Raw genomic sequence first — 13431 nt, 5'->3', positions numbered from 1 at the left:
ATATTGATTCTAGTGGAAAATTCTTGTGTTGTGTTTAGGTTATAGAATGATCCATATCCACCCTTTTACTCTCATTCACATGATTTAATATATTTTAACTATTTAATCACAGTTTTTGATGCCTTATAAACACTTAGATCCTTACTTGCATTTATTTCCTAATTCAGAATAACCAATTTGGCTCCAATGCCCATTTTTGAGTTGCTTGAGATTAACCTACTTCAATCCACTTCAAATTCATACCAACCATTTGTAATTCAAAGAATAATAGCCCTTTGTATTGACCATTATGATCTGACACATGTTTGTGTGAGAAGTTGTTATGGTAGTGGTTATAAGAACTCAGCGTGCAATTAATTCATATGTAATTGCAAGGTAAAATTATTACAGGAAAATTCAATTTTTTAGGAGACAAAGGAAACACATGTACATATATGGCATCTACATGTTGATTAATTTTATGTTCAATATGAATCATTGACATTAGTGTAGTTGACATCAAGGAGTGACTTAGGAGAATATAATCATATGTTGCATTGACAATCTCCTCGATGATGTGTCTACACACTGCCTTAACAAATGTAGATATCAATAAGGTGAAGACAAGTAAACACTTAAGAACAAATCTTGTCAATTCAATCACATGCATCACACATTAGGTCTACACAATAGATCAGAAATATAACAAGTAAGAAAAAATTCACATAGCTCAAAATCAATCCACAACAACTTCAACTTTGCATTAATAATCACATTAAGACAATTAAATTTATAATGGTAACAAATTGATGCAACAAAACACTCACAATATCTACCCATTATAATTTTAAAAACTAAATTCCTTTATCCCTCCTTTTTAAAAAAATATTTTTAATAATCATCTATTCCAAAATTTATGTTGATTGATTTTGTACTTAACTGGTTATATTTTCTTAATTAACATAAATTTTATTTATTCCCTTATAGTATTTCTTTTTGAGCCCTGAACGTAGCATGGTTGACTTGGGTAGGTTGTTTGCTCCCTCATCATCCTGGGTTCAAGTCATGTCTCAAGACATCTACTGGATTTGTGTGGTGACAGGGCTATCAGGCAGTCTTACCACCTCCAATGGACTAGTCTCGCCTCAAATACCCAGGATACGGACTGCTGGACGCTGGACTGAGACGCGGGATTACCACTAGATTAAAAAAATATATATTATACTAATTACATAATATTAACGTCTAAGCAATATCTTCTAAATAGATTGAGAACATGTTAGTAGTAAGAACCTCCGACTTTATTTCCCTTGCCCGAACTAAATTATTCATATATGTGCTATGATAGCGATGGAAGTCCTGCACTTGCTTCAGTAAAAACAGTCTAGTTTATCTCCAAAGAGCTTATTAATAAAAAATGCTTTTTCGCTTCAGTTACAAAAGTAGGGGAATCAGGTACAAAGAATTTTTTAAAAGCATAGGAGGAGGAATAATAGACCACGCTTCTTAATATCTGGTCATGATTCCCTGCCTCAAACACGCATATATTTCATCACATCACAACTACAGCTAATACCACCGCTGCTACGACCTTAAACACAGGGAACGCAAATATGTTACAAGCTGAATTGTTTTCGGTGGGATTCGAACTCGGGGGTGTCTCCATAGTTGGAGTGCCCGAACCACTGGCAGAGGGGGAAGTAGTAGGGACCCCTGAAACTGTGGGAGAAGGGGAAGTTGTAGGAGCCCCTGAACCTGCACACAACAAACACTTCAATATCAATAAACAACCATGATGCAATTCCTGAATTTGCATCTCAACAGAAAGTAAACACACAAATTTTTACCCTGGCATTGGCTCACAGGCGGCGTGGTGACCTTGCATTCTCCGGGCAGAGCCAGAGCTCGAGTCTGATTAATGGCAATTCCCAACTGATTGTTACCAGTCAGCAGCTGGCACAGACAAGACGGATTATTCTTCACTACTGTAGCAAGGGCACTACAGCACCCCTGAGAAGGGGTAGTTTGATTTCCCGAGATATAATTCAGACATGGCGATAAACTCACAAGGGCACTGGTACAGCCTGACTGCGCCATCACACCCTGATTTCCCATAGCAGCCATGAGGGCCACCACGCTCAATATTACTACAGTTAAGGGTGTCACTGTTGTGTGTGTTACTCTTGATCCTGCCATTGAACTTACAAACAGAAAATTTTCCTATGCTGCGCAGTAGAAAGAATCAGAGGCCTCACAAATTGCTGTATCCAAACAGAGTGTTGTGCTTGTTCTGCATTGCAATGGAAAGGGCAGGGAAGCTTAAAGGGAAACTTTGGGTCCCGCAATAAGCAGAAGAGTGGGTCCTTAAAACATGGTTATTCACCAAACTAAGTTTGCTGTCCAGTGCCCTCTCAGAAAATATTTTTATTTCATTCTCTTTACGCATGTTTTGATTAGAGCATTGTTCTCTTCCAACGATTGGGAATGAAGAGAGGAGTTGGTTTTCCGATTTTCACGTTCGAAGTATTCAGTGGCATAACAAGATTTACAAGAAATCAATCTTTAATGGGAGAAGGAAGATATATTGGTAGCCAACCGCTCTACTTTGCAACCAAACTGCTAACGACATTATATTTTAAATTCTCCGGTGTGTTTGCTTTAACGGAAAATCTTTTTAATGGGAGAAGCAAGATATATTGGTAGCCAACTTTGCAACCAATCTGCTAACGACATTATATTTTAACTTCTCCGGTGTGCTGGCTTCAACGGCAAGCCACTATATGCTCAATTATTTTGCGTAATCTTCTCGATCTTAGAGAGTTAGACACATTTTTTATTATATTCGCGTATCTAATTGTGTGATGGTGACATTAGCGAGATATATATATATACTCTTTTGCATTTAATTTTTATCTATTTCTGTGAGGATATATATATATATATATATATGTATCTTTATTTTTGAAAGGTTCAATTTCACTTTTTTTTTTATATTAAAAATCGAGAGGATCCAGAACAAGGAGGCCACGTCTTAGCAAAACATAGCTGTCACCGCCACAGGACAGCAAAAACCCAAGTAATCAACAGAGTGCGTAGTCCGCACAAAAGAGTACTAACAACTAACTGCATCATGAGAAGTCAACAAAAGTATCAAAAGAGGATGTCGTCATGGGGTTCAACCCATGCCGCCCATCGCTGAGGTCCTTCCATCCAAACAATGGTCTTCTGGCTCTGAATTTGTGCCAGCATCTCAACTTGGACATAGGAGGGTTCCCTGTTATCTTTAATTTAGTTTTTCAATTTCACTTTAAAATATATTCTTGCGTACTTAGTGCACTCTCTCTTTCTATATATATATCTTTGAATGGTTCAATTTCACTCTAAAATATATTCTCACGTATTTAGCTCTCACCTTATATATGTTCATTTTCATGTATTTGATTCTAATTATATTTTTATATATATACACATTCTTATTTATTTGGATTGATAATAAGTTTATTACATTTATTCATATAAATATTTCAATGTGATCACTATCTATTTTGATCAAATCATGTAGCTATCTAATATCATTTATATGGTCGTGGATTTGACAATACCTTTTCAAAGTTTAATTTCAATTTCTCATTGACTAGGGGAAAGGAGCAAATAGCTGCCATAGCTAACTTTGTGCATCTTAAGCTCCTAAACGATTCATCTGATTTCGATGATTTTTTTTTTGTTCTCTTTGTATGCAACTTAACTGCTTATTGCTATTGTTTTGGCTTGTGGGTAGTAACGACACATGCTGTAGGATTCGTTATGTGCACAAAGGTCAAAACGTACACATTTCAAAGTGTGGTCCAATACATGATCACCTTTGCGCCAATAGTAGATAACTCAAAATAGCCAGTAGTAGTGGACAAATACCCCAGTAGTGGTGCACAAATGTCCTAGTAATGAGCTAATTATGGTTTAAAAAAGCTAAAAAATGTACCACTATTGGTGCATGCATGATATTTATCAACGAACCTTCCATTACCATTTTTTTTGCCTCCTACTATGTCTACTAATGGGGGGTGAGGTTGACAAAAAGACGACGGTTATTGGTCCTATAACGACTACTGCCTCCTTTCCCCTATTGCCTATTATTTTCCTACCCTATATTGACGAAGTATGCATTTGTTTGGTTTGGCACTATATGCTAATATTTAAAGTCATTCACTTCTCATTTTCAGGCTTTCTTTGCATATCATTAACAATTAATGAAGGAAACACTTCAATTCACTAATATATATCTAGATTTGCACATTCATCTTAAGAATATTTGCATGGATAAGATCTATTGTCTTCCAATACTTACACACATTCTCCTAGGTTGAACAAGTAGACCATGTTTCTCAGCAATAAAACAATAAGTCCTCAAATATTATTTTATTTATCTCTACTCTTCAAATATTAGAAAAGAGAAAAGAAGATGAAGATCAATTAGGTAACCTAGAAAACAAAAGTACACTCTAAGAAGGGTCAAATCTATACACAAGTCATGATTCCACAACCACAAAATAGATTGAGACTTGTGGACTCAATCTAATATAAAACACTAGCCAATTACGAGTTTGAGGAGTCGCAAACCTATTGAAAGGTGTCATTTTCAAAGAAGAAATTAGCCAAATTCTAAAATTGTCATCAAAGGCATTCATGCTTCAATCACAAATCGAAGAAAATTTATCTCTATACACTGGAATTTAATTTTAGGATATAGAGCTCACAACTATCATTTATTGATTGTGATTTATTTGTGCTAAAATTTAAGCAGCTTGTTGGGTTAGCCTAGAATAAGATTATGGTTTTTCATTTTACATTTTGGTGAACCTATTTATTCTCACACATGTATCTTGCTTCCTATGGTTTCTAATCCTTGTTGAGGTTTCCAAATCTTCATCAAATGCAAGAAAAATTCTATTTGAAATTGTTTGGTCAAGGTAGCTTACTCTTGATGGAGTGTTAATTTATTCATATGTAGCCATTAGCTTGCCATTATCACTACTATCGCATGCTTGTTAAACTAATTATAAATTATAATCATTTAGACCTATTTGTTACATTACTAAGAAAACTTATAATTTACATATGTTATGTTATGAACTTGGCTCAAATAAAATATTATTATCTCTTGCAACAAATGCATTCTTTAATTAAGTTCTTATATAAATTTCTTAACAAGGAATTCAAATTGAGAGGTAGTGGTTCCACTATGTATATTTTACTAGAAAGTAACTTATAGAGCTATGCATTGATCAAAGATAAAGTTAAGCTCAATATTATATTTTTTTGAATTGAATATTCATTACAAATATCTTATTTATATGAGGATCAACATTCCAATACAAACTTTTTATAAGCCAGCACATTAGAAATCTTGTATGGAGGACCAAGAGTCACTACATGGAAATCCACTTTCATTTAGAAAGCGCATCTTATGGAAGACCAAGAGTCATAACTTAGAATTCCACTTTAGATGTCCCTATGGGGAATTTAAATTGGGCCTCCACAATGAAAACCTAATATTTTGACCAATTAATCTCAACCTCTTAGACACAAAGTTATATTCTATTTAAATTCTTTATGAAAATATAAATATAAAAAATCCTTTATTTGATGTTTATGGAGTAATATTAAATTTTCATGTCTATTTTTCAGGTGAAGCTTCATTTTATTGATTAATCATGTTTCTTACTTTGAAAATCAATCTCCACATGAGAAGGTTAACATTTTTAAAATTTAGTAACATTTTTTTTAAATGACACAAAGGAATATAGAAAATAATCTTTTTTAAAGTGTCACATATGCATAAACAAACAAATTAAAATAATCTACACCCACCAAAATGGTTTTGTCCTTGGCCAACAATTTTTGGATTTTATTATTGTGGTTCATGAAAATGTCCATTCCCTTTATCGTAATAAGAAGTCGGGTTTCTTTCTTAAGCTTGATCTTTTGAATGCATATGATCAGGTTAATTGGTAGTTTTTTATCAGAGTTCTACAATCTTTTGGCTTTGGTAGTTAGTTCCTTTAGTGGGTAGAGCAATACATCTCTACACTAAAGTTATTTGTCCTCATTAATGGTGCTCCCTCTAGTTTCTTCTCCGCTTCAAGAGGTATTCGGTAGGGTGACCCTTTGTCTGCTTTTCTCTTCATCCTAATGAGTGAAGCTCCGAGTAAGGTGATTCAATGGGAAGTCATATTGGGTAATTTAAAATTCTTCAAGCCATCTTCTCAAACTCATGTGTGCTCTCATCGATAATTTGTTAATGATACCATGCTTATGGAAGAAAGTTCTATCAAGGAAGCTAAAGTCATGAAGTCCATCTTATCCCTCTATGAATGTGGATCTGGGTAGAGGACAAGCTTACCTAAAACTCTATTTTCTTTCTCAATACCCCTGCTCATAGACAGAACAAAATTGCTGACATTTTGGGGTGTAAAATTGGTACTTTTCTGGTTACTTACTTGGGTCCTCCTCTTTGCTTTTACACTCCTCTAGAGACCTTTTGGTCAAATCTTATTGATAGATTTCACAAGAAGCTGGCGGGGTGGAAAGGTTCCCTTAGCCAAGCTGGTACACTCCTTCTCATCAAAGCCTCATTGTAGAATCTTTTTGTTTATGCCATGAGTTTATTTAAAGTCCCAACTAAATTTGTGGATTGTATGGAGAAGATTCAAAAGACCTTCTTGTAGACTAGTTTGGAAACTAAAAACAAATTGCATCTTCTATCCTAGGAATAGGTGTTCTCCCCTAAAAAGCTTGGTGACTTGGCCCTTAGACACATTCAGGATTTTAATAAGACTCTGCTATCCAAGCAGTTATGGAGGTCCCTAAAAGAAGATAATGAATGGAATTCTATATTTCACCATAAATATGATATTCAGGGAATTCAAGATGCCCCCGAGAATTCTTTTTTTCCCTTTGCGGGCTCTGATATGTGGATGAATTATTTCAACTCTAAGGACATTTTTTCTCAAGGACTGAGATGGTTTCTTAGAGATGGTAGAAATATCCATTTCTTGGATGATTGGTGGGTAGGGGAAGGATTTTTATCCACCTTTATGTGGATGAACAACCTCAAGGACAGATGTGTTAAACTGGTCAGTGTCTGGATTGTTCATTATATTTGGGATGGGGCCTGGATTTATCTTGTCAGCATTGATCCATCCCTTCATCCTGTTCAGGAGTGGATTTCATGGATTCATATTCCCTCTTTCCCTGTTATTGATGAGGTTCTTTGCAGTGGATCGTCTTCTTGGGATTTCACTATCACTCACACTTTTCAGCTCATCACTAAGACCCTCTCTTTGGGTCCTTTTTGGTCTGGTATCTAGAACAATGTCCTGATCCCTAAAATTAATTCTTTTTTCTAGTTCTTTATGCAGGAGAAAGTTTTGGCCATTGATAAGCTTTGTAAAAGAGGTATGGCTATCCCTAGCAGATGTTTCCTATGTAAAGAAAATGCAAAGAATGCTAATCACCTCCTCCTACATTGTTCCTTTGTTGCTGAAGTCTGGTCTTTTTTCTTTCAGTTGTGGGATTTATGGTGGATTTGGCCAAATAACATAAGGGATTGCTGGTTCCAGTGGGTCTGCCCTTTAGTGAATCCCTCTCTTAGGGTTCTTTAGAGCTGCATGATGTTGCAGATTGCTTGGGGTCTATGGAAGGAAATAAATAATAAGATCTTCAGGGACAGGGAATCCTCATCTATTGTTGTGGCTCATAGAATTCAGAATAGTATTAAGGAAAAAAAAATATCCTCATGCCCTTGTCGCAAAGGAGACCCTTGGATTGACATTTTTCAGTAGGATTTAGATATCATCAATAGATGGAACTTAAACTGGTACATCTCTATTCCGACTGCCAAGATAAGACAACCCAAAATTAATGCTATTTGGAAACCTCTGCCTAGCAGATGGATTAAAATTAATGTTGACAAGGAAGCTAAGGGCAACCCTGGGCTGCCTGGTTGTGGGGGAGTTGCTAGGGATCACAATGGTAAGCTTGTCTCAACGATGGTGCACCTCTTGGGCTCCCAGAGAAACCACTACTTTGAGGCTTACGTGACTTACATTGGTTTATGGATGGCGATTAGAGAAGGGATAAACCATGTTTGGTTAGAGAGTGATTCGATCAACATAATAAAATGCATTAATAGACACCAAGAGCCAAGATAGATAATTAAGCATTTGATCAAAGATTATCATATCATGATTTCCAATCTGGATGGCTTTGAAGCTTCTCACATGTATCAAGAAGGAAATTCCCCCGCCGATTATATGGCAAATCTTGGGGTGGATTATGTGAAGGTTAAATGGTGGACGAAAGTAGAAAATTTCTAGAGAAAATGCAAGCTGACTAGAAAGGATGATGCATTAATTGGCCACTCATTACCAATCCATAATGACAGAATGTTGTTGGGATTATTTTTCTTGGTGGAAGTTTTTGACGCCTCTCAATTCCTTTCTATTCTAGAGGCTTCGCTTAGTTCTGGTTAGGCTTGCTGATATGTGTTATGGACATGTTTTTGTGCTCTATCAGAATTGTGCATTTCATGGGGGTGATAAGAATAGGATGGAATCCACCTCTTTCGAAAACTAGAAAAGGAATACTAAGGTTTAGAAAGATTTCAGACGGAGACCTGGTGTCGTATATGGAAAGGTTGAAAGGGGTTTCATCGAGTGCCATTGACAAATTTGTGAACTACTGGGATAATGGTATCCTTAAGGTCTATGGCGCTGAATTTAGCATTTATGAAGAGTTTATCGCTAAAATTACTGGTATGTAGACAAAGGGAAGGAAGTTTTATAGAGAATGAAAATCTGCTGAAGAAGCTATCTCCACTTTCTTCAACAAGCAGAAGGAGCAGAATAGGGTTCAGAAGATGGTTGATGGTGGCTACAACCGGAAGGATCTTCAAACGCCTTGGGTCGATGTGGTGGAGGTTATAATGAGATACATCACTCTTGATGGTCAGTATGCAAACATTTTTTCCTACCACTTTGTCATTTTGAACCACTTCAGGCATGATAGGAAAATTTCAATTTCATTCTATCTTCTATCTTCTTTAAGGCATAGTCTAGAGAAACATGTTGAGAATGGGTATAATTCGGTCCTCCATGAGGGCCTTATTCAACTTATTATCAATTATGCCAAGGCTCATGAAGTTAAGTCATCCACTGTTTTGAAAACACCCATGTTTCTTCTTCCAAATCGGAGGCTCGGGTGGTTTCTGACACAGATTTGGAAGGGTAAGATAGTAGGTTTACCAAGGATTGGCAAGATCAAGATTTCTTTGACGATCCTGAGTATTTTCTGCCTATTGGTGAGGGTGCCATTCAAAATATTACCCATGGAACTGGTAGTAGTAGGCACAACAAGCACCGTAGGTGGGTCGCTAGAAAATATAAAAATATGGGGAGCAAGCTTGCTAACTTTATCTTTCCTAAATCAACTAAGCCCAAATTTGGAAAGGAGAGGGCCAATATAGATAGTGAATAGGAGATTAAAATTTAGATCCCCATAGACATTGATCTTGGGAAACAGGGGAGGGTAGTCTTTGACCCAGATTTGGATGATTGCATTTCCCTTGTGGCCAACAGTCTATTGGATTGTCTCTGGAAGACGGGCATAGAGACTGAAGTGTTAAAAGATGGTATAAAGGGTATTGTGGATACTTTTACAGACAACCTTGGGCACAATAAAATAGAGAAAATCATCCAGTTGACCCAAAAAGTTAGTGAGGACGTGGACAAGATGAAATCAAATCATAAAAGAAGAATATGGAATTTGGAGGTGAGTGCGGAAGAAATCAAAGGAAGTTTGAAAAATCTGATTGAGATCAGCAAGGTCACTATGAATAATAGTTTGGAATGCTTGATGAGGTGCAATAATATGATTATGGACTACAGGGTTGATCCCATTGCCAGTGTGACTCCTTCGTATTCCAAGAACAAAAAGAAAGTGAAGGGTGTAGGTGGTCAGATTTATCATCCCTATACTATGAAAGGTCCATGTACCCATACCGGGAGAAAGAACCAGGAGCAAGGCAACTCTAGATTTATCATGGATGAGTTGGAGGATATCAATAAGAAAGTGATTAAGAAGAATGCAGATCTATTGCATTCTTATTAGCAGGTTTTTGGTCTTAGTCTTTTTTGTGTTTTAGGTTGTTTTGTAGGCTTGGCCCATGTTGGTTTTTCTTTTGTTGCTGGTTATGGTCTTTGATGCTTATTCTCTGTATATTGTAGAACTTTTGGGTTTCAGGTCCTTGTAAAACCTGTTTACCTTAGTAAAAAAAAAAAAAATTAAAATGGATTAGAAAAATAAACTACAAGATGCAAAAAAAATTTAGTTTTATATATCATATATTCAATGAACCATCAATATTTTGAGCAGGATCCATTCCTAATATGCATAGTTTTTGAAATGTGTATGCTCATATCAATAAAGCAACTTCAATAAAGTTATAAATAAATATTGTAACTCATAATATTAAAAGTTGACTAACTAGTGAAACAATTGTTCTAGCTTCTTATAAAGCTATAAATGATCATCATATTCTTTGAGAGGGTACAATAGTAAACTAATCCAATGAAAACTCAACACTAGCAGACCATGCACATTATTATTTTACTTTCAGTTACAATTATTAAAAAGAAGTTTTGAACACATCAACTAGGGAAAAATAGTTTACAAATTGTACAAATAAACATTGCTTGTTAGTTGCAAGCCAATTCTAAAACAATGCTATGCGAAGTTTGCACTAGTTAACATTTATTTTTTATTAAGAAAAATAGAAATTTTGAGAAGACCTTATTTGATAAATTTGTTGCACAACTAACTCTAAAAATAATAATATAAAATTTAAATTGTAAGAAATATCTATTTAGAAGTATATAGACCTCTACACTTGTCAACCTTCATATGTGTATTATATGCATCAAATGTACTAGGGAAAATACAAAAAGAAAAAGGAGAAAAGGGTTTCTTTTTCAAATGCTTTCATTGTCTCTAGTAGAAATAAATATGTATAATGACTTGGTACTTGATCACTTATTTTCATTGACATTAAAACATCTCAAACTTATTTTTTCTCACTTAAAATTTCTATCAATCTTGTTTACAATTAAACTTCTTCCTTATTTATTTGTTGACGTGACACCTAATGTAGAGCTGGAAAAGAAAATGTTGACTACTTAAGGTATAATTTAATTGATTTTTAAGGTATATATATATATATATATATATATATATATATATATATTTATTTATTTATTTATTTATTGCTCGGTAATAATTAGTATTTTATTTATATTTAAAAAAAGTAATACATGAACAAAATAATAACTTTCCATAGAAGTTCAGAGTAAGTCAAGAAAATACATCCCACCACACCTAAAATGAGATATTTTCAAAATTCTCCCAAACTAACACTAAAGATTCAATACCAAAACCTGCCCCTTAAAATTAGCAACAATAAAGGCTAAACAAAAAACCAAAAACTTGATAAACCCACTACAAACAAAACAAAATTCCAACTAACTGAAAATGTACCAAATCATAATCTTTTATTATTAGGAGAGCTAGAGTCACCACTAGACATCTTCATCTCTATCTCCCTCTAATTCCTTAGGCACAACACTTTCCTCCTTGCACGTTCAGCTTTGTCCTTCGCAATTTCAATAACTACCTCGATCTCTTTAATTTCCACCAGGAGTTTCAACTGCTCCCAACCATGCTTTGCCTCTTCTCTACGATGCACTTTACATAGACCTCATGAACACCTTAATAAAGGAATCAATACTACCTTGTCACCATGTTCACCTTCCTCCAAACCTTCCCCAAAATCAAACCCTTCCCCAAGAACAACCCACTTTAAAAAGGAATCTATCTCGTCCAATAAATCCTTGTAAATTATGGTTTTCATCATCCGCCTCATCGTGCGTACATTCTCACCAATTTCCGAACCCCACACCATAATCAAAGAGTAAATATCCATCCTTGTTTTATACATGTGTTTAACCAAATCAAGAGATTTACCCACAATGAGAGAGACACACACATTGTGACAGGTGCTCATTCAGAAATTTGAAGATACCTCTCAGCCTTCTCAACATTAAATCCCCATAAAACATACACAATTGCTTCTTGGTTCGCAAAGTGAATTTTGCCTCTATCTTTTCTACTCACTCCACTCCATCACCTTACTCCGACCTACTTCACTTCACCCCTATGAAAGATCTTATGTAGAGAAAATAAGCTTCCTTCACCAAAAAACTCGAGATAACACATTGATGAAATGATAGGACATACACTTAATGGTGTGTTCCATCAACTTGGTGTCCTTCATTAATTCTCCTCTAAGTTTTTATTGCCCGCTGCCTCTTACCACATAATCTCTATGGTTTGTGCATTTCAAAAAAATAATAATCATTTGCTCTCTAGTGCTTTAGATCCCCTCAAATATGTTATGTCGAAGGTCTTCAAACCTAAATTCGCCAATCTCATCAAAAGATAAAGCCCATTTAGAAAGGATGTCCGCTTCCACATTACTTGTTCTTCTAATGTGACTAACATGAAAATCTTCAAAGAATTTAAGCTCCTTGATTATACTGAAAAATTAAATTTTGTAAGTGCCATGCCTCTATAATACCCTTCATTATACCCTGAATGATGATCAAAGAATCTCCCTCCAGATGCAACTTCATGACACCTAATTTCTTACCAATTATGACTTCTATCAATTCAATTGATGCTTCAACTATATTATTTGTTCGTATCAATTTTTTTAGTGCCTAGTGCCACCACATCAACCTTCTAATCCTAAACAATAAACCTTGCCCGAGATAGTCTAGGATTGTCTTTAGAAGCACCATCAAAATTAATCTTCCACCATCCCTCCAAAGGTCTCACCCACTTCTCTTTAGGCTAACAAGCATTGCCAGATTCAACCTAGTTATGCCCCTTAATGAGCCTAAGGCAAATGCCAGGCCAAAGAGTTTGCACATGCCAATCATCCAAAGTATAAGGGACCCTCAGATTGAAAAATTCGAATACTGCAGCTCCTCCTGTCTCCTCTATGGCATGATTGGTTCTCCATTTCGACCTGTTCATAGACTCCATCTTCTCTAAAAAAATCCACCTATTCCTCTCCTTCCATAACTCCCAATTGACTAGGGAAGGACTTACCTTCCAAACACAAGATAGGGTTGATTTTCTCCACCCCAAAGGCAAGGTTTCAAGACTTGTTTCTATGTTTATGGCATTGGACTCTACCACCCCAGAAGGCCTCTTAACATCTCCTAACACGAGACAACAAGTTTACAGTTTAACAATAAGTGGTGTGTAGTTTCCTCTACCTCACCACACATAACACACTTAGACGACTCACAAAATCCCAAACGCTTTCTTTTGTCA

The 13431-nt window shown here is 35.6% G+C and overlaps 1 protein-coding gene across 1 annotated transcript; it reads right to left on the bottom strand.

Moving 5' to 3' along the window:
* Positions 1–1348: 1348 nt before the first annotated feature.
* LOC131027903 (non-specific lipid transfer protein GPI-anchored 5) lies at positions 1349–2272 on the bottom strand. The gene is made up of 2 exons (XM_057958006.2): positions 1827–2272; positions 1349–1734 (listed from the first exon to the last, which is right to left on the bottom strand). The coding sequence occupies exons 1-2, from the start codon at positions 2173–2175 to the stop codon at positions 1532–1534; spliced, it is 552 nt and encodes a 183-aa protein (XP_057813989.2). The 5' UTR covers positions 2176–2272; the 3' UTR covers positions 1349–1531.
* Between the last annotated feature and the right edge of the window lie 11159 nt (positions 2273–13431).

This window comes from Cryptomeria japonica, chromosome 1, assembly GCF_030272615.1.
Source record: "Cryptomeria japonica chromosome 1, Sugi_1.0, whole genome shotgun sequence".
Lineage (NCBI taxonomy): Eukaryota > Viridiplantae > Streptophyta > Pinopsida > Cupressales > Cupressaceae > Cryptomeria > Cryptomeria japonica.
The sequence above is the reverse complement of the archived record's forward strand: the minus strand, read 5'-3'. Positions and strand labels throughout refer to the sequence as shown.

Coding starts and splice junctions, on each gene's coding strand:
- LOC131027903 (XM_057958006.2), bottom strand. CDS start 2,175: ATGGCAGGATCAAGAGTAACACACACAACAGTGACACCCTTAACTGTA. Junction 1,735..1,826: donor GCCTGTGAGCCAATGCCAGG/GTAAAAATTTGT, acceptor TGTTGTGTGCAG/GTTCAGGGGCTCCTACAACT.